Source organism: Nerophis ophidion, linkage group LG10, assembly GCF_033978795.1.
Source record: "Nerophis ophidion isolate RoL-2023_Sa linkage group LG10, RoL_Noph_v1.0, whole genome shotgun sequence".
NCBI classification, from domain to species: Eukaryota; Metazoa; Chordata; class Actinopteri; order Syngnathiformes; family Syngnathidae; genus Nerophis; species Nerophis ophidion.
The window spans coordinates 60,217,849-60,237,460 of record NC_084620.1 but is presented as its reverse complement, the minus strand read 5'-3'; the positions used below and the strand labels follow the sequence as shown (position 1 = coordinate 60,237,460).

The 19,612-nt window shown below is 41.3% G+C and overlaps 1 protein-coding gene across 1 annotated transcript in view; it reads right to left on the bottom strand.

Annotated features, from left to right (window-relative positions):
- The window catches only part of ccdc146 (coiled-coil domain containing 146), a 110,092-nt gene that overhangs the window by 1,309 nt on the left and 89,171 nt on the right, over positions 1 to 19,612 (bottom strand). The window contains exons 19-22 of the mRNA XM_061914304.1: positions 16,704 to 16,814; positions 16,480 to 16,617; positions 14,350 to 14,475; positions 14,163 to 14,285 (exon numbers count right to left, since the gene is read on the bottom strand). Of these exons, the coding sequence (XP_061770288.1) occupies positions 14,163 to 14,285; positions 14,350 to 14,475; positions 16,480 to 16,617; positions 16,704 to 16,814 (498 nt within the window). The remainder of the gene's footprint in view (positions 1 to 14,162; positions 14,286 to 14,349; positions 14,476 to 16,479; positions 16,618 to 16,703; positions 16,815 to 19,612) is intronic.

The window sequence follows — 19,612 nt, the reverse complement described above, 5'->3', positions numbered from 1 at the left end:
GAAGATTAAGAGCTATTCAGTAGGATTTAAGGTCCAAGCTATTGAATATGCTAAAAAGAACAGTAAGCAGCTATGTTTTATTAATATACCGTAGCTGCGTGTGTCAAATATGAGTCATTAAATGACTCCCGCCTCCTGGTGGTAGAGGGCGCTAGTGATCCTTCTTGCGACTACTCGGCTGCAGAAGAAGTGACAACAAGCAGCAAGAGTAAGAAGTGATCGTTTATTTTTTCCTCTCGCTTGCACTTTTAACATGGAGGATTACATATCTAAAATAAAACAGTTTTCTAAACTGGACTTTCAAACGAAGCCGGAGGTAATAAAGGAAGATCTCCATCGAGACAGAGAGACTTTTAAAACTGAAGAAAGATCAATCAATCAATCAATCAATGTTTATTTATATAGCCCCAAATCACAAATGTCTCAAAGGACTGCACAAATCATTACGACTACAACATCCTCGGAAGAACCCACAAAAGGGCAAGGAAAACTCACACCCAGTGGGCAGGGAGAATTCACATTCAGTGGGACGCCAGCGACAATGCTGACTATGAGAAACCTTGGAGAGGACCTCAGATGTGGGCAACCCCCCCCCTCTAGGGGACCGAAAGCAATGGATGTCGAGCGGGTCCAACATGATACTGCGAAAGTTCAATCCACAGTGGCTCCAAGACAGCAGCGAGAGTCCCGTCCACAGGAAACCATCTCGAGCGGATCAGCAGCGTAGAGATGTCCCCAACCGATACAGGCGAGCGGTCCATCCTGGGTCCCGACGAGCGGTCCATCCTGGGTCTCGACTCTGGACAGCCAGTACTTCATCCATGGTCATCGGACCGGACCCCCTCCACAAGGGAGGGGGGGACATAGGAGAAAGAAAAGAAGCGGCAGATCAACTGGTCTAAAAAGGAGGTCTATTTAAAGGCTAGAGTATACAGATGAGTTTTAAGATGAGACTTAAATGCTTCTACTGAGGTAGCATCTCGAACTGTTACCGGGAGGGCATTCCAGAGTACTGGAGCCCGAACGGAAAACGCTCTATAGCCCGCAGACTTTTTTTGAGCTCTAGGAATCACTAATAAGCCGGAGTCTTTTGAACGCAGATTTCTTGCCGGGACATACGGTACAATACAATCGGCAAGATAGGCTGGAGCTAGACCGTGTAGTATTTTATACGTAAGTAGTAAAACCTTAAAGTCACATCTTAAGTGCACAGGAAGCCAGTGCAGGTGAGCCAGTACAGGCGTAATATGATCAAACTTTCTTGTTCTTGTCAAAAGTCTAGCAGCCGCATTTTGTACCAACTGTAATCTTTTAATGCTAGACATTGGGAGACCCGAAAATAATACGTTACAGTAATCGAGACGAGACGTAACAAACGCATGGATAATGATCTCGGCGTCTTTAGTGGACAAAATGGAGCGAATTTTAGCGATATTACGGAGATGAAAGAAGGCCGTTTTAGTAACGCTTTTAATGTGTGCCTCAAAGGAGAGAGTTGGGTCGAAGATAATACCCAGATTTTTTACAGAGTCACCTTGTTTTATTATTTGGTTGTCAAATGTTAAAGTTGTATTATTAAATAGAGGTCGGTGTCTAGCAGGACCGATAATCAGCATTTCCGTTTTTTTGGCATTAAGTTGCAAAAAGTTAGCGGACATCCATTGTTTAATTTCATTAAGACACGCTTCCAACTGACTACAGTCCGGCGTGTTGGTCAGCTTTAGGGGCATGTAAAGTTGGGTGTCATCAGCATAACAGTGAAAGCTAATACCGTATTTGCGTATGACGTCACCTAGCGGCAGCATGTAGATGCTGAAGAGTACAGGGCCAAGGACCGAACCCTGGGGAACTCCACATGTTACCTTAACATAGTCCGAGGTCACACTGTTATAGGAGACGCACTGCATCCTATCAGTAAGATAAGAGTTAAACCATGACAGGGCTGAGTCTGAAATACCAATTCGTATTTTGATACGCTCTAATAAAATATTATGATCGACGGTATCGAAAGCAGCGCTAAGATCGAGGAGCAGCAACATAGATGACGCATCAGAGTCCATCGTTAGCAATAGATCATTAGTCAGTTTTGCGAGGGCTGTCTCAGTCGAGTGATTTGCCCTGAAACCGGATTGAAAGGTTTCACATAGATTGTTAAACGCTAAGTGCTCATTTAGCTGCTCTGCAACAATTTTTTCGAGGATTTTCGAAATAAAGGGAAGGTGAGACACCGGTCGGTAGTTTACCATGAGGTCTGGATCGAGGTTAGGTCTTTTAAGGAGAGGATGAATAACCGCTTTTTTGAATGCAACGGGAACAGTGCCCGAGGAAAGTGATAAGTTTATAATATTTAGCACTGATGGACCTAATAATACAAAAAGCTCCTTGATAAGTTTCCCAGGAAGTGGGTCAAGTAAACATGTTGTTTGTTTTATTCCATTTACACGTTGTAACAATCCTTCTAATGTTATTTCATCAAAACGAGAGAAACTATTTTGGATATTTGCAGTATCCGCTGTATATACAATCGTATCTGTGTTACTATAACCCCGTTGTAGCTGGGACGCATTGTCTTTAATCTCCTTTCTAATAAGTTCAATTTTCTTATTAAAGAACTTCATAAAGTCATCTGCCGAATGGGTGGAGCTACTGGAAGGAGTCCCTTGTTGGGTTAGCGATGCTACTGTACTAAACAAAAATTTTGGATCGTTTTTATTAATGCGGATGAGATTTGAGTAATAATTAGTTTTAGCTAAGGTAAGCATGCGTTTATAAGTTATTAAACTATCACTCCATGCTTGATGGTGCACCTCAAGTTTAGTCGTGCGCCATTTGCGTTCCAGCTTTCTACATAATAATTTCTGAGCTCTAGTTTCTTCAGTAAACCATGGCGTACGCCTTTTTGGAGCCTTTTTTAACTTCAGCGGTGCTATACTATCAATGGTTTCGCGCAGTGCGTTGTTAAAGTTGTTAGTGAGGTTATCAATAGACCCCACATACTTTGGGAACGGTGCCATTACCGAGGGCAGTAGGTCCGCAAGAGTCGTCGTTGTGGCAGCATTAATGTTGCGGCTGCTATAGCAGTTATTATTATTATTAGCTTGCCGAACATGAGTCTGAACTTCGAATTTTATAAGGTAATGATCGGACATTACTTTAGTATACGGGAGTATCATAACTTTGGAGACGGTGATACCTCTGACAAGCACTAGGTCTATCGTATTACCGCTGCAATGCGTCGGTTCATTTATTATTTGTGTAAGACCACAGCTATCAATTATAGTCTGGAGCGCCACGCACGGTGGGTCCAATGGGGTATTCATATGGATATTAAAGTCCCCCATTATAATTATATTATCGGCGTGCGTCACTAGATCAGCAACAAACTCTGAGAATTCATTAATAAAGTCCGAATAGGGCCCTGGGGGGCGGTAGATAACGGCCAGGCACAGAGGCAGAGGTGTGGCAGACTTCATAGAAAGCACCTCAAACGATTTATATTTATTATTTAAGTTAGGACTAAAGTTAAAGTTTTCGTTGTATATTAGTGCGACACCCCCTCCCCTTTTGAGGTGACGGGCAATATGCGCATTCGTATAGTTAGGAGGGGATGCCTCATTTATCGCAAAAAAGTCGTCTGGTTTGAGCCAGGTTTCGCTAAGACCGATGACGTTAAGGTTGTTGTCTCTAATGACCTCATTGACTAATAACGTTTTGGGAGACAAAGATCTGATGTTTAGAAAGCCCATATTATAGGTAGTGGGCTGTTTTAAGGAGTTGTTGATAAAATTATCCGTAGTAGCAATATTAATAATGTTGCGTTTATTATGCGCAGTGTACTTAAAATAATTACGACCATATCTAGGAATTGATATGACGGGAATTTTCAGATTGTCTACTTGGCGCTGCGATAAACTGAACGCATCATAATTTGCCACCTCAGTAGAACGCATGTCTAACTCTGACGAAGTCATAGATACAGTAGAAAAAACATTTTGTGAGTTGTGTATTATTCTACGAAAATTGCTATGTGTACAGGGATCATCCAGCCTGGCGCTGGCTAGTTCTAACTTAACTGACTCCATACCCAGGCTAGCAGGCTCTGTAATTGCCTGTGACCGGGCTTGCTCTAGTGCAGTTAGTCAAATGTGGCTCAATGCGAAGTCTATGTTCCGAGACAAGAGGATAGCGCCTTCCTGGTTAGGGTGAAGGCCGTCTCTCCTCAGCAAGCCAGGTTTGCCCCAGAAAGAGGGCCAATTATCAATAAACGTAAATCCCTGTTGTCTGCAGAAGCTATCCAGCCACCTGTTAAGAGAGACTAATCTGCTATATCTCTCATCATTGCCTCTCCCAGGCAGGGGGCCAGAGACAATTACTCGATGCCTGGACATCTTTCTGGCGAGATTACAAGCCCTGGCTATGTTTCTCTTTGTAATCTCTGATTGTCTCATCCTAACGTCATTGGAGCCAACGTGTATTACTATATTCGCATAACTAGTGGTGCGGTTAGCCTGCCGTACGTGTTTACTAGACCTGTTGCGAGTTAGCTCCCTAAGATTAGCTTCAATGTCAGGTGCTCTGCCCCCGGGAATACACTTAATTGTGGCTGGTTTGCTAAGCTTTATGTTTCGGGTGATGGAGTCCCCTATAACTAAAGTGTGGTGCCCGGTAGACTGGGGTGTAGGACTAGCTAAAGGGCTAAATCTATTATGCGTCTCAACCGGTACACCGTAGCTTGTAGGCCGATTAGGGCTGCTACAAGCTGGGCTAGTTAGCTCGCTACAGCTAACGCTAGCAGATGTGTCCGCAACATCTAAAGTTACGAAATTACACTGCTCTAACTGGCGGACACGGCTCTCTAGCAAAGCCAACCTATCCATGAGTAAAGTGCACGAAGCGCAGGAAGCCATACTCACAGAAACTTTCCGTCGCCGAGTGGAGTGCCAGCTGTCTTCGGGAAGTGGTGGTCACGGTGGCTGGGGAGAAGCTTCCTTCAGACCGGCGCTGCCTTTCTCCGCTAGCCTCGTTAGCTTAGCAGCTAGCTAGCTGAGGGCGGAGTGGTGAGACAGAGATCGGGTGATTTGCAAGTTAAATTGAACTATTAAATATGTTCGATAAGTTGTAAATAAAGCTGCAAAACAGTTAAAATCACACAGATAGAACGATACTTAGCTTTTTTGCAACAAGAGCAGTCAGCGAGCAGTCATATAAGGAAGACTTCTATAAACAAGTTATCAGAAGGAGCTGCGCATGGACTTCATTTATAAGTAAAGGTAAGACCATAATAAAGTTTTTTTTTATTAAATGTGCTTTTCATGATGCTATCCTTACATCACACTCAAATGTATAAGCACAAGCCTAAATTTACCCCATGCCTTTTAGTAAACGCCGGAGTGAGACGAGGTTTTCAATTAATTAGCACCCCGGCGGCAATTCAAGGAAATACGGTAGTTTGGCGCACATTTTACCACATTTTATATTATTTTTGCTAAAGACATGCACCTGGGGATAGGTTGATTGGCAAGACTAAAAATGGTCCCTATGTGTAAAAAGTTACAAGCAGACAAAACTGCTTGTAACTTCCGTTAAGAATGTCTTAGAGACATGAAACAAAAACCTCTATGTAGGTCTGACTTAGACCTACATTTCATACATTAACTTCCTTGAAGCAAAAATCAACAGGAAGTTGACAAAAAACCCTTCAGAACAAAGGTTTCCTAAAAAATGTCCTTTTTGCCTTGTTGAGCTGTAATTTGACCCCAATAACATGCTTCAAAACTCACCAAACTGGACACACACATCAGGACTGGCGAAAATTGCAATCTAATAAAAAAAAAACTCAAAATTGCGCTCTGGAGCCCCCTAGGAATGAAACACTGAAAAAACTGCTCCTTGGAAGAAAACACAGACAAAACTGCTCTTAACTTCCAGTAGGAATGTCGAAGAGACATGAAACAAAAAACCTCTATGTAGGTCTCACTTAGACCTACATTTTAATAATTGACATCCTTCAGCAAAAATCAACAGGAAGTTGGCAATTGCCCCTTCAAAACAAAAGTTTTGTAAAAACCCGTCACCTTTTTTCAAACAGTATCTCCTCTGAGCGCGTTTGTTGTGTTGGCTTCAAACTTGCACAGGAGAGAGATTGAAGCCTTCTGATTAAAAGCTGCGGAAATAGTTTTAATAACTGCTCCGGTTTTGATTTTACGAGCCTTCAAAGAACTGCGACGTTGATGCTGCTTCCGTCTCAAGATGACCGCTTAAAAGCAGGAAGCACCAGCGTGACCACACAATGCAGAGAAGGTAGGTAATGTGCGGGTAAAGACATGTTGACTGGGTGAAAGAAGGAGGCATCAGTTGGACTCCAGGATACAGAGAAGGTAGGTAATGAGCAGGTAAAGATATGTTGTCTGGGTGATGGCAGGAAGCACCAGCGTGTATGGGTGACAGAAAGAAGCACCAGTGTGACCCCAGGATGCAGGGAAGGTAGGTAATGTGCAGGTAAAGATATGTTGAATGGGTAAAGGCAGGAAACACCAGCAAAAGTCGGTCCCATCAATCGCTGCTTGCAGCTTTAATTCGATTTTATATGGCGCTTTTCTATTGTTATATATTCAAAGCGCTCACAGAGAAGTGGGAAGCCATCATTCATTCACACCTGGTGGTGGTAAGCTACATCTGTAGCCACAGCTGCGCTGGGGTAGACTGACGGAAGTAAGGCTGCCAGTTTGCACCTACGGCCCCTCCGACCACCACCAGTCATTCATTCGTCATTCATTCACCAGTGTGAGCGGCACCGGGGGCAAAAGGTGAAGTGTCCTGCCCGAGGACACAAAGGCAGCAATTTGGATGTCAAGAGGCGGGGAGCGAACCTGCAACCATCAGGTTTCTGGAACGGATGCTCTACCCACTAACGCCCTACCACCCCTAATGATAACTTGAAATAGAAAAGAAAACAGATGGATGGAGGGGAAGAAAGAGAAGCATACTGTATTAACCTTGTAGATTGTTATAGTAAAAATAGCTTTGTCGGTGTGCCGTGTTTTACCCAGTTTTCCCTTGGGGAACAACGTCAATATATTTTTTTCTCATTGTATTCAATTTTCATCTCATTGTACCGGTGTATATTGACAATAAAAGGCATTCTATTTTATATGTTTGATGAAACGTGATTATATGCATGACTGTATGTATGCATATGTGTGTGTATATATTTGTACAGTGTACATTTTGTATTACTTTATCATTTGTCCATGCATGGTGTAATTGTATGTGTGCAATATGTATTATTTATCCCTCATTTATGGGGTTTTTAATTGGGTTGTACATTTGTAGCTGTATGTAGAAATGGTTCCACTTATGTGGCAGGCGGTTGCATCAGCTATGTGCCCTTTTAGTGTCTTCTGTATTCTTGGGGCGGATAATCAGAAACTTGAGAGTTCCTGGTTCGAATCCAGCTTCCGCCATCACTACCAAAGTGTTCTTGGGCAAGGCACTTCACCCACCTTGCTCCCAGTGCCACTCACACTGGTGTAAATGTAGCTTGGATGTAGATAATGGGTTTTCTGTAAAGCGAGTCACTAGAGGAAAAAGTGCTATATACACACCCCGTTTCCATATGAGTTGGGAAATTGTGTTAGATGTAAATATAAACAGAATACAATGATTTGCAAATCCTTTTCAACCCATATTTAGTTGAATATGCTACAAAGACAACATATTTGATGTTCAAACTCATAATTGATTTTTTTTTTTTGCAAATAATCATTAACTTTAGAATTTGATGCCAGCAACACGTGACAAAAAAAGGTTGGGAAAGGTGGCAATAAATACTGATAAAGTTGAGGAATGCTCATCAAACACTTATTTGGAACATCCCACAGGTGTGCAGGCTAATTGGGAACATGTGGGTGCCATGATTGGCTATAAAAACAGCTTCCATGAAAATTCTCAGTCTTTCACAAGAAAGGATGGGGCGAGGTACACCCCTTTGTCCACAACTGCGTGAGCAAATAGTCAAACAGTTTAAGAACAACGTTTCTCAAAGTGCAATTGCAGGAAATTTAGGGATTTCAACATCTACGCTCCATAATATCTGGAGAAATCACTCCACGTAAGCGGCATGGCCGGAAACCAAAATTGAATGACTGTGACCTTCCATCCCTCAGACGGCACTGTATCAAAAACAGACATCAATCTCTAAAGGATATCACCACGTGGGCTCAGGAACACTTCAGAAAACCACTGTCACTAAATACAGTTGGTCGCTACATCTGTAAGTGCAAGTTAAAGCTCTACTATGCAAAGCGAAAGCCATTTATCAACAACATCCAGAAACACTGCTGGCTTCTCTGGGCCGGAGATCATCTAAGATGGACTCATGCAAAGTGGAAAAGTGCTCTGTGGTCTGACAAGTCCACATTTCAAATTGTTTTGGGAAATATTTGACATTGTGTCATCCGGACCAAAGGGGAAGCGAACCATCCAGACTGTTATCGACGCAAAGTTGAAAAGCCAGCCTGTGTGATGGTATGGGGTTGCACTAGTGCCCAAGGCATGGGTAACTTACATATCTGTGAAGACACCATTAATGCTGAAAGGTACATACAGGTTTTGGAACAACATATGCTACCATCCAAGCGCCGTCGTTTTCATGGACGCCCCTGCTTATTTCAGCAAGACAATGCGAAGCCACATTCAGCACGTGTTAAAACAGTGTGGCTTCGTAAAAAAAAGAGTGCGGGTACTTTCCTGGCCCGCCTGCAGTCCAGACCTCTCTCCCATGGAAAATGTGTGGCGCATTATGAAGCGTAAAATACGACAGCGGAGACCCCGGACTGTTGAAGGACTGAAGCTCTACATAAAACAAGAATGGGAAAGAATTCCACTTTCAAAGCTTCAACAATTAGTTTTCTCAGTTCCCAAACGTTTATTGAGTGTTGTTAAAAGAAAAGGTGATGTAACACAGTGGTGAACATGCCCTTTCCCAACTACTTTGGCACGTGTTGCAGCCATGAAATTCTAAGGTAATTATTATTTGCAAAAAAAATAAACTTTATGATTTTGACCATCAAATATGTTGTCTTTGTAGTGAATTCAATTGAATATGGGTTGAAAAGGATTTGCAAATCATTGTATTCTATTTATATTTACATCTAACACAATTTCCCAACTCATATGGAAACGGGGTTTGTAAACAGAATTCACTTCACTAACGTTTCTCTCGTGTTTTATGCCAAGATAGCGCTGCAGATGGCCGCCACTGTACTGCAGAGTCGAGCAAGTCAAATTCCTTGTGTGTTACTCATACTTGGCCAAAAAAGCTGACTCTGAATTGCATGTTTTAACACCTGTAGTTAAGCCACATGAAGTGTGTGGGGAAGGTTCCAGGAATGTTGTGATTTTGCAAGATTGGGAAATTGTCCACTGCGATTTATCGCCACATGGTCAAGCAATCAACAAGCAGGTCTACAAAAAATGATTAGTTTGTTCAAGAACAGGCAAATCTTGGCTGTTTCACCGGGACAACACGCCTCACCACAATGCCCTGAGCATCTGACCTCACCCGACCTGGCTCGGTGTGATTTTTCTTTTCCTTTTTCAAGATGGCCGTGACAATGGAGCTGCAGGGGATACTGGAAGGATCCTTCCAGGAGTGTATGAAGGTGTGGCCGATAACACCAAGGAAAAAGTGTCAGGATCCAGGGTGGGTTACTTTGAAGAGGAAAATGTGCAGTTTGTTTTGGAAACAACATTTTGTAGCACACCTCTTATATGCCTGGGAATCTACAACGTCCAACTACTCTAAAGACATTCATCCGTTGATATACGGATTATACCAGGGGTCACCAACCTTTTTGAAAGCAAGAGCTACTTCCTGGGTACTGATTAATGCGAAGGGCTACCAGTTTGATACACACTTAAATAAAATGCCAGAAATAGCCAATTTGTTCAATAAATCCAAATGTATTTTAAAAAACGGGTATTTCTGTCTGTCATTCCGTCGTGCATTTTTTTTCCTTTTTTGGAAGGTTTTTTGTTGAGAATAAATTATGAAAAAAAACACTTAATTGAACGGTTTAAAAGAGAAGAAAACACAAAGAAAATGAAAATTAAATTTTGAAGCATAGTTTATCTTCAATTTCGACTCTTTAAAATTCAAAATTCACCCCAAAAAAAGAAGAGAAAATCTAGATAATTCAAATCTTTTTGAAAAAATAAAAAAAAGGATTAATGGAACATCATTAGTAATTTTTCCTAAATAATATTAATTTTGGAATTTTGATGACATATTTTAAGTAGGTTAAAATCCAATCTGCACTTTGTTAGAATATATAACAAATTGGACCAGGCTATATTTCTAACAAAGACAAATCATAATTTCTTCTAGATTTTCCAGAACAAAAATTTTAAAAGAAATTCAAAAGACTTTGAAATAAGATTTAAATTTGATTCTACAGATTTCCTAGATTTGCCAGAATAATCTTTTTGAAGTTTGAAGAAATATTTCACAAATATTCTTCGTCGAAAAAACAGAAGCTAAAATCAAGAATTTAATTAAAATGTATTTATTATTCTTTACAATAAAAACAATAAATTTACTTGAACATTGATTTAAATTGTCAGGAAAGAAGAGGAAGGAATTTAAAAGATCAAAAGGTATATGTGTTTAAAAATCCTAAAATCATTTTTAAGGTTGTATTTTATCTCTAAAATTGTCTTTCTGAAAGTTATAAGAAGCAAAGTAAAAAAATAAAAACATTTATTTAAACAAGCGAAGACCAAGTCTTTCAAATATTTTGTTGGATTTTCAAATTCTATTTGAGTTTTGTCTCTCTTAGAATTAAAAATGTCGAGCAAAGCAAGACCAGCTTGCTAGTAAATAAATACAATTAAAAAAATAGAGGCAGCTCACTGGTAAGTGCTGCTATTTGAGCTATTTTTAGAACAGGCCAGCGGGCGACTCATCTGGTCCTTACGGGCGACCTGGTGCCCGCGGGCACCGCGTTGGTGACCCCTGGATTATACAGTACAGGCCAAAAGTTTGGACACACCTTCTCATTTAATGCATTTTCTTTATTGTTATGACTATTTACATTGTAGATTTTCACGGAAGGCATCAAACTATGAATGAACACATGTGGAGTTACGTACTTAACACAAAAAAGGTGAAATAACTGAAAACATGCTTTACATTGTAGTTTCTTCAAAATAGCCGCCCTTCGATCTGATTACTTTTTCGCACACTACTGGCATTCTCTCCATGAACTTCAAGAGGTAGTCACCCAAATGGTTTTCACTTCACAGGTGGGCTTGAAGCTCATTGAGAGAATGCCAAGAGTGTGCAAAGCAGTAATGAGAGCAAAGGGTGGCTAATTTGATTAAACTAGAATATAGAACATGTTTTCAGTTATTTCACCCTTTTTTGTTAAGTACATAACTATAGATGTCCGATGATGGCTTCTTTGCCGATATCTGATATTGTCCAAGTCTTAATTACCGATTCTGATATCAACCGATACCGATATATACAGTCGTGGAATGAACACATTATTATGCCTAATTTTGTTGTGATGCCCCGCTGGATGCATTAAACAATGTAACAAGGTTTTCCAAAATAAATCAACTCAAGTTATGGGAAAAAAAATGCCAACATGGCACTGCCATATTTATTATTGAAGTCACAAAGTGCATTATTTTTTTTAACATGCCTCAAAACAGCAGCTTGGAATTTGGGACATGCTCTTCCTGAGAGAGCAGGGGGAGGTTGAGGTGGGGGGTGGAGGTTAGGGGGTGGAGGGGTGTCTATATTGTAGCGTCCCGGAAGAGTTAGTGCTGCAAGGGGTTCTGTGTGTTTGCTCTGTTGTGTTTATGTTGTGTTACGGTGCGGATGTTCTCCCGAAATGTGTTTGTCATTCTTGTTTGGTGTGGGTTCACAGTATGGCGCATATTCGTAGCAGTGTTAAAGTTGTTTATACGGCCACCCTCAGTGTGACCTGTATGGCTGTGGACCAAGTATGCTCTGCATTCACCTGTGTGTTTGAAAAGCCGTTGATATTATGTGATTGGGCCGGCACGCAAAGGCAGTGCCTTCAAGGTTTATTGGCGCTCTGTACTTCTCCCTATGTCCAGCGTTTTAAAAAGTCATGAATTGTACTTTTTGAGACAGATACCGATAATTTTGAAAACTGATACCGATAATTTCCGATATCACATTTTAAAGCATTTATCGGCTGATAATATCGGACATCTCTATACATAACTCCACGTGTTCATTCATAGTTTTGATGCCTTCAGTGACAATCTATGATGTAAATAGTCATGAAAATAAAGAAAACGCATTGACTGAGGAGAAGGTGTGTCCATACATTCTTCCTGCACTGTGTATTGATACATGATAAGTGGGTCAAAGTTCTGTTAAAGGGTAAAAAAAGCACCCGTGGCCTTATGACCTAAAATTCATGCAGCGTGGAAATGAGGTGTGCTTAAATCCCGGAGACTTCAAAGCACATGACTGGATTACGCTGGCTGGCTAACAGGAAACACATTGGACTCGGTGGACGCTATGATGAGCTTCAAATTCCACAATGTCCCGTTTCGCATTAGCCCGTGGAGCTCCGTGCTGTCTTTTCCAGGGGCGGCGGTTATAAACAGAAATTAAAGCTGCAAGCAGCGATGGACGGGACCGCTTTGGATGCTGCCCCCGCAAATCAAGCGGTAGAAGATGGATGGATTATTACACAGAGAAAAAGTTGTATATACATGTGTTATACATCAGTCTCATAGTAATAACAGTTGTAAAGTGGCTTGGGCATTTTATAAGGACGCCTTGGTGCCGCCATTTTGAAACTCTAATGCATGGTTGTTGTATTGAAGTGGGAATAGCAAACTTCCTGTTGATTTTAGTTGGGGGTGGTCAGTGTATGAAATATAGGTCTCAGTGAGACCTACATTGAGGTTTTTGTTTCATGTGCGTATGACAGTACTATAGTTTTGTCTGAGCAGAAAGCCGCCATTTTGTGACAACAGCAACAGCGCAATAAATAAATAAATAAATGATAAATGGGTTGTACTTGTATAGCGCTTTTCTACCTTCAAGGTACTCAAAGCGCTTTGACCTTACTTCCACATTTACCCGTTCACACACACATTCACACACTGATGGAGAGAGCTGCCATGCAAGGCGCTAACCAGCACCCACCAGGATCAAGGGCGAAGTGTCTTGCTCAGGACACAACGGACGTGACGAGGTTGGTACTAGGTGGGGATTGAACCAGGGACCCTCGGGTTGCGCACAGCCACTCCACCACAGCGCCACACTATCCCAATAGTTCTTTGCGGGCTCATAAAATCCAAACAGGGGTAGTAATTACAACTCTTTCTTTGACTTTTAATAAGAAAGGTTCAATCACTCTTCTATGCTTATTTGAAGCCGAAACGACAAACGACCTCAGAGGAGATAATGTTTGAAAAAAAGCGAAATTTTTTAGCCAACTTTTGAATTGAAGTGGGAATAGCAAACTTCCTGTTGATTTTAGCCAGGGGGGTCTCAGTGGATTAATATAGGTCTAACTGAGACCTTCGTAGTGGTTTTTATTTCATGTTTCTACGATGCTCCTACAGGAAGTTACAGACAGTTTTGTCTGTGTTTTCTCTGTAGGGGGCGCTAGAGCGCAGTTTTGAATTTGGGGTCTGGGTTTTTGATTAGATCGCAATTTTTGCCTGGTGTGTGTCAAATTTGGTGCGTTTTGAAGCATGATAAGGGGGTCAAATTACAGATCAGAGAGGTGGCGGTATAATAATAAAGAATAATAATAATAATAATAATAATAAAACCTTAGAAATTCAATAGGGTCCTCTGTCCCAAAGGGACATCGGTCCCTAATAATGCGGATGAAAAGACAACACAGACTCCTTTCACAGGCGCCTGATGCCACTGTGGTGTTGGGCTGTTGACAAAAGCTCATCTTGTTTTTGTCGAGACTTTTTGCCAACACGTTAAATCTCTCCTCGGCCTTATGGCGCACACGCTTTTAGGTAGAAAGCAACCCTGGCCTTGGGGCTTTAATCAATTCTTTTGTCATTCTTCTCCACCTCCTCTTCCTCGAGCGCTTTAATCAAGTCTTGAGCAGTGATCTTTGAACGTGTGGTTGTTTCAGTTTTACCTTCTCTCGTTCCTCTTTGTCCCTCTGTCGCCTCTTCTTGTCACGCAGCATCCTCCTCCACTCCTCCTCCATCTCGGGGCAGGGAGGCAGGCCTTGCTCCAGCCGCCTCTGACACCTGTCCATCTGGAGGTAAAACTATATCCAGTCACCGGACTTTGTGTTGCAGTCCAATGATCGCACCACCGACCTGGAGCTCTTTCTCCTTGGTTTCCTGCTGGAGGCACAAGACGGCCGCTTGCTTCATTGACAGTTCGGCAGACGTGGCCATCAGACGGCGGCTGGTGTCCATGATGTGTGTGCGCATCTCATTCACCTAGATACAAACAATTGTGATTGATTGAAACTTTTATCAGTAGATTGCACAGTACAGTACATATTCCATACAATTGTTTAAGTCGGGGTCCACGTGTATTGATGTGAGGTGCCTGTGGACATTGTCAATCATTCAAGTTAGAGATGTCCATAAACCGTATTTCCCTGAATTGCCGCCGGGACGCTAATTATTTTAAATCCTTTTCTCACTCCGGCACTTACCAAAGCCTTGCAGTAAATTTAAGCCTGCGCTTATAAATTTGAGTGTGATGTAAGGATACCATCATAAAAAGCACATTTAATATAAAGTTAAAAATGAAGTCCATGCGCAGCTCCTTCTGATCAAAAGCATCCATAACTTGTTTATAGAAGTCTTCCTTATCTTTCTTCAGTTTTAAAAGTCTCTCTGTCTCGATGGAGATCTTCCTTTACTACTTCCTGCTTTAATTAAAAGTCCAGTTTAGAAAACGGTTGTATTTTCGATATGTAATCCTCCATGTTAAAAGTGCAAGCGAGAGGAAAAAATAAACGATCGCTGCTTGTTGTTGTCACGCCTGTAAGTTTGTTTTGGTTTTGGTCAGGTTATGTTTAGTTTTTGGGACATTTAAGTTCTGTCTTGGCACTTCCTGGTTTGTTTTCGTCTCCATGCCAACTCATTAGTTTTCACCTGTCATGTCACGTCCTTGTTCTCAGCCTCACACCTGTTTTCATTAATGATCACGGCTACTTAAGTCACTCTTTTTCTTGTCTTCATTCTGGGATCTTCACACTCGCACGCACCCTACCCATGCTGCACCTCCTTCACGACCTGGATAATCTGTTTCATGCCTTGTTGTTCGTTTTGGTCCACGCCGAGTAAGTTTTGTTGTTTATGCCATAGATAGTATCTTTTGTTTAGTTGAATATAGTCATGCCATTGTGCTGTTTTGTTTTAAGTTTAGTATATATTATTATCCGCCACAGAGCGCGTCCTTGGTTTGCCTTTTTGTAGTTTGTTTGTTTATTAAATAAATATGTACTCACGTCCACGCCTCAGTTGTGCTGATTCTTATCTGCGTCAAAGAAACAATCCATTTCCAAGCCAAGTTGTGATAGTTGTCACTTCTGCAGCAGAGTAGTCGCAAGAAGGATCACTAGCGCCCTCTACCACCAGGAGACGGGAGTCATTTAATGACTCATATTTGACACACACAGCTACGGTATATTAATAAAACATAGCTGCTTACTGTTCTTTTTAGCATATTCAATTGCTTGGACCTTAAATCCTACTGAATAGCTCTTAATCTTCTTCCCTTTATGCGATTTCAAATGATTGAAATCAGCCTCCTCCATTTTGAAAATGATGACAGGTGAAGTGTCACTCGTGACGTGACGAGTTTGACCCGGTGGAAATTCTAGGCATATGCTAATTATTTGGCGAAACGAGTTTGACCCGGCGGAAATTCTAGACATGCGCTAATAAAAATAACATTTTGGAAAACGAACTTAACCCGGCGTTAATCCTGAGGCGGCAGTAATGCTAAGCATGTGCTAATTATTTTGCGAAACGAGTTTGACCCGGCATTTATTCTAGGCAGGCGCATACTATATACCCGGCGGCAACTCAAGGAAATACGGTAATCAAATATCATCCTGGGGGCCACAGATAATTCATCGGATCTGGCCCGCGGGTCTTGACTTTGACACCGAGGGTGTAGATTGTCCGAGAAGACAACCGGTTCATGCCTACGGACTACTATCCTTATAATCCGGTGTGCCTTTTGAATGAAAAAAGACCAGAATAGACCCTCTCATCGGCAGTGCGCCTTTTAACCCGGTCACTCTATGGTCTGAAAAATATGGTAATTTGTTATTAAATAAGTCGGCATTGAACAGTTATAAAAATATTGTGGGTTTCAGCATTTTTTTTGATCCCTTAGTAAGATACTCTCAATCAGCTGGGGAGCTGCTAGTTGGGAGACCATGGATCTGAACAGTCTTGCTGGCCTCATCTTTGGAAATCTACCTTCTTGGCCAGCAACAGTCTGTCCTGCTGGCAGTTTTCGTTCTGTTCTTGGAGTGACTTGGAGAGCCGAGTCACCTGATCCACCAGCAGCTCTTTCTCTGAAAGCTGCCTCTCTCTGTCGGCGAGGTTGGCCTCCAGCTACCAAGGAAGGAAACACAAACCCATCTTTAACCGCACAACGTCCACCGACTTGAGACAAGAACGTCATAAACGTTGCAGCACACCTTCTCAATCTTCTTGACCAGGTCGGAAGACGAAGGATCGGAGCCTTTTAGCTCTTTATAATCTGTTGTTTTCATCAGGTTATCGAGCTTCTGATCTCTGGCCTCCAGCAGCTGTAAGATAAAAAAAAAAAAAGTGTGTTAGAAAATAGAAACCTGAAGACATCTTAAACCCAGGAAGTGACGAGACTATCAGGAACTGTTGAGATTGAGGTTGACACAAAGTACAGTAGAAGGATAAATAAAATCTGCTTTCTTCTTATTCCTTTTTGCAGATGTAGAATTGTGCAAGTGTAAAGATGTTCTGTGCTTCAATGTGACTGTCAAAGGGGACCTTCCATGAATTGTGTCTTTTCCGACTCATAAATATTGTTACGGTGTTGTTACCCGTGTTGAAGAATACAAAAGTGTCAAGCGATAAGGTTCATGAAATTTGGGATGAGCTTGCACACAGAGTTGAATGCCTCTCTGTCCGCTGGGTTTTGCATCCTGGCTACATTGTGACATCACAGTGAGAAATGACAGGATAGGATAGGTCTTTATTGTCATTGCACAAGTACAAAAAACCTGTTCAAGATTAGACAAACAATATATATATATATATTTATGTATATATATATATATGTACATGTATATACATACATATATACACACATATATACTTATATATATATATACATAAATATATATATATATACATAAATATATATATATATATATATACGCACACACACACATATATATATACACACACATATATACATTTATTATACATACATATATATATATATACACACACACATATACATACATTTATTATACATACATATATTATAAATACATATATATATGCATATATACACATACATATATATACAGTATATACATATACACATACACACATATATATATATATATATATATATATATACACACACACACACACACATACATATATATATATACACATATATATATATATATATATATATATATATATATATATATATACATATACATATATATATATATATATATATATATATACATATATACATATATATATATATATATATATATATATAGACACATATACACACACACATATATATATATATATACATACATATATATACACATACACACACATATATATATATATATATCCATCCATCATCTTCCGCTTATCCGAGGCCGGGTCATGGGGGCAACAGCCTAAGCAGGGAAGCCCAGACTTCCCTCTCCCCAGCCACTTCGTCTAGCTCTTCCCGGGGGATCCCGAGGCGTTCCCAGGCCAGCCGGGAGACATAGTGTCCTGGGTCTTCCCCGTGGCCTCCTACCAGCTGGACGTGCCCTAAACACCTCCCTAGGGAGGCGTTCGGGTGGCATCCTGACCAGATGCCCGAACCACCTCATCTGGCTCCTCTCCATGTGGAGGAGCAGCGGCTTTACTTTGAGTTCCTCCCGGATGGCAGAGCTTCTCACCCTATCTCTAAGGGAGAGGAAACTCATTTGGGCCGCTTGTACCCGTGATCTTATCCTTTCGGTCATGACCCAAAGCTCATGACCATAGGTGAGGATGGGAACGTAGATCGACCGGTAAATTGAGAGCTTTGCCTTCCGGCTCAGCTCCTGCTTCACCACAACGGATCGGTACAACGTCCGCATTACTGAAGACGCCGCACCGATCCGCCTGTCGATCTCACCATCCACTCTTCCCCCACTCGTGAACAAGACTCCTAGGTACTTGAACTCCTCCACTTGGGGCAGGGTCTCCTCCCCAACCCGGAGATGGCACTCCACCCTTTTATATTATATATATATATATATATATACATCCATCCATTTTCTACTGCTTGTCGCGGTAGCCTATCTCATCTGCATTTGAGCGGAAGGCGTTGTACACCCTGGACAAGTAAAATATTTACGCATGTTGGAAACAAACTTAAACATTACCATTACTACAGATCAGGCATACTCAACTGGTGGCCCGCAGACCAAATCTGGCCCAGGAATGACACCAGACTGGCCCCCTGAGTTCAGTTCAAAAGTTAGGAGTGCAGTACAGTACCAGAGTGCCCCTGTTGTACAGAAGAACTTGGACCAGCTGAAACACCTGGACAGATGCTGCAGTGACACTTATATTTGTTTAACTGCTAAATTAGTAACAAAAAACATGTCCACTCGAGAGGATGCTGGTTCTCAAAATAAGAATTATTGTAAAGAGAGAAGTCCGGCCCTCCAGTCCTTAGCTCTCTGGAAAAGTGGCCCTTCCAATCTAGATGACTATCTCTGGCATAGAGCGAGGGTGTCTAAACTTTCTTCTAGCAAAGGCATCTTGCAGAAAAATAGGAAGGATGCTGAGGGGACCGAGATTAATTCCGTGTATCAAAGATGGTAAAATCAATAGTGGAGATCAATGTATGCTAAGCCATCTGAACAAAACATCAATATCCAAGCATTCTATCATAAGTCAAAATAACTAAATATGTGCAATATTTCTCTCTCAGGCTGACCTTTTTATCATTTCAGTAAAGTTTTGCTGTATTTTGGCCATCATTGTTGTTATGCATCTTCATTTTTAATGATAAATGAAAAAAACGTCAATGTCCAATTCAAAACATTGGACGTTCTTCAACAACACCCCAAACGGCCAAACAGGACATGTAAGTCCTTCATTAAAAATAAATGTGATTTGTATATTTATTTTCCAACCCTGAACAAAAATACCAAACATGTAAATGTTTTAACCCTTTGTGGGCCTTTTGATCGAATGACGTCACAGTTGTCGATTACCGTATTTCCTTGAATTGCCGCCGGGGTGCTAATTATTTTAAAACCTCTTCTCACTCCGGCACTTACCAAAGGCATGCGATAAATTTAGGCCTGCGCTTATACATTTGAGTGTGATG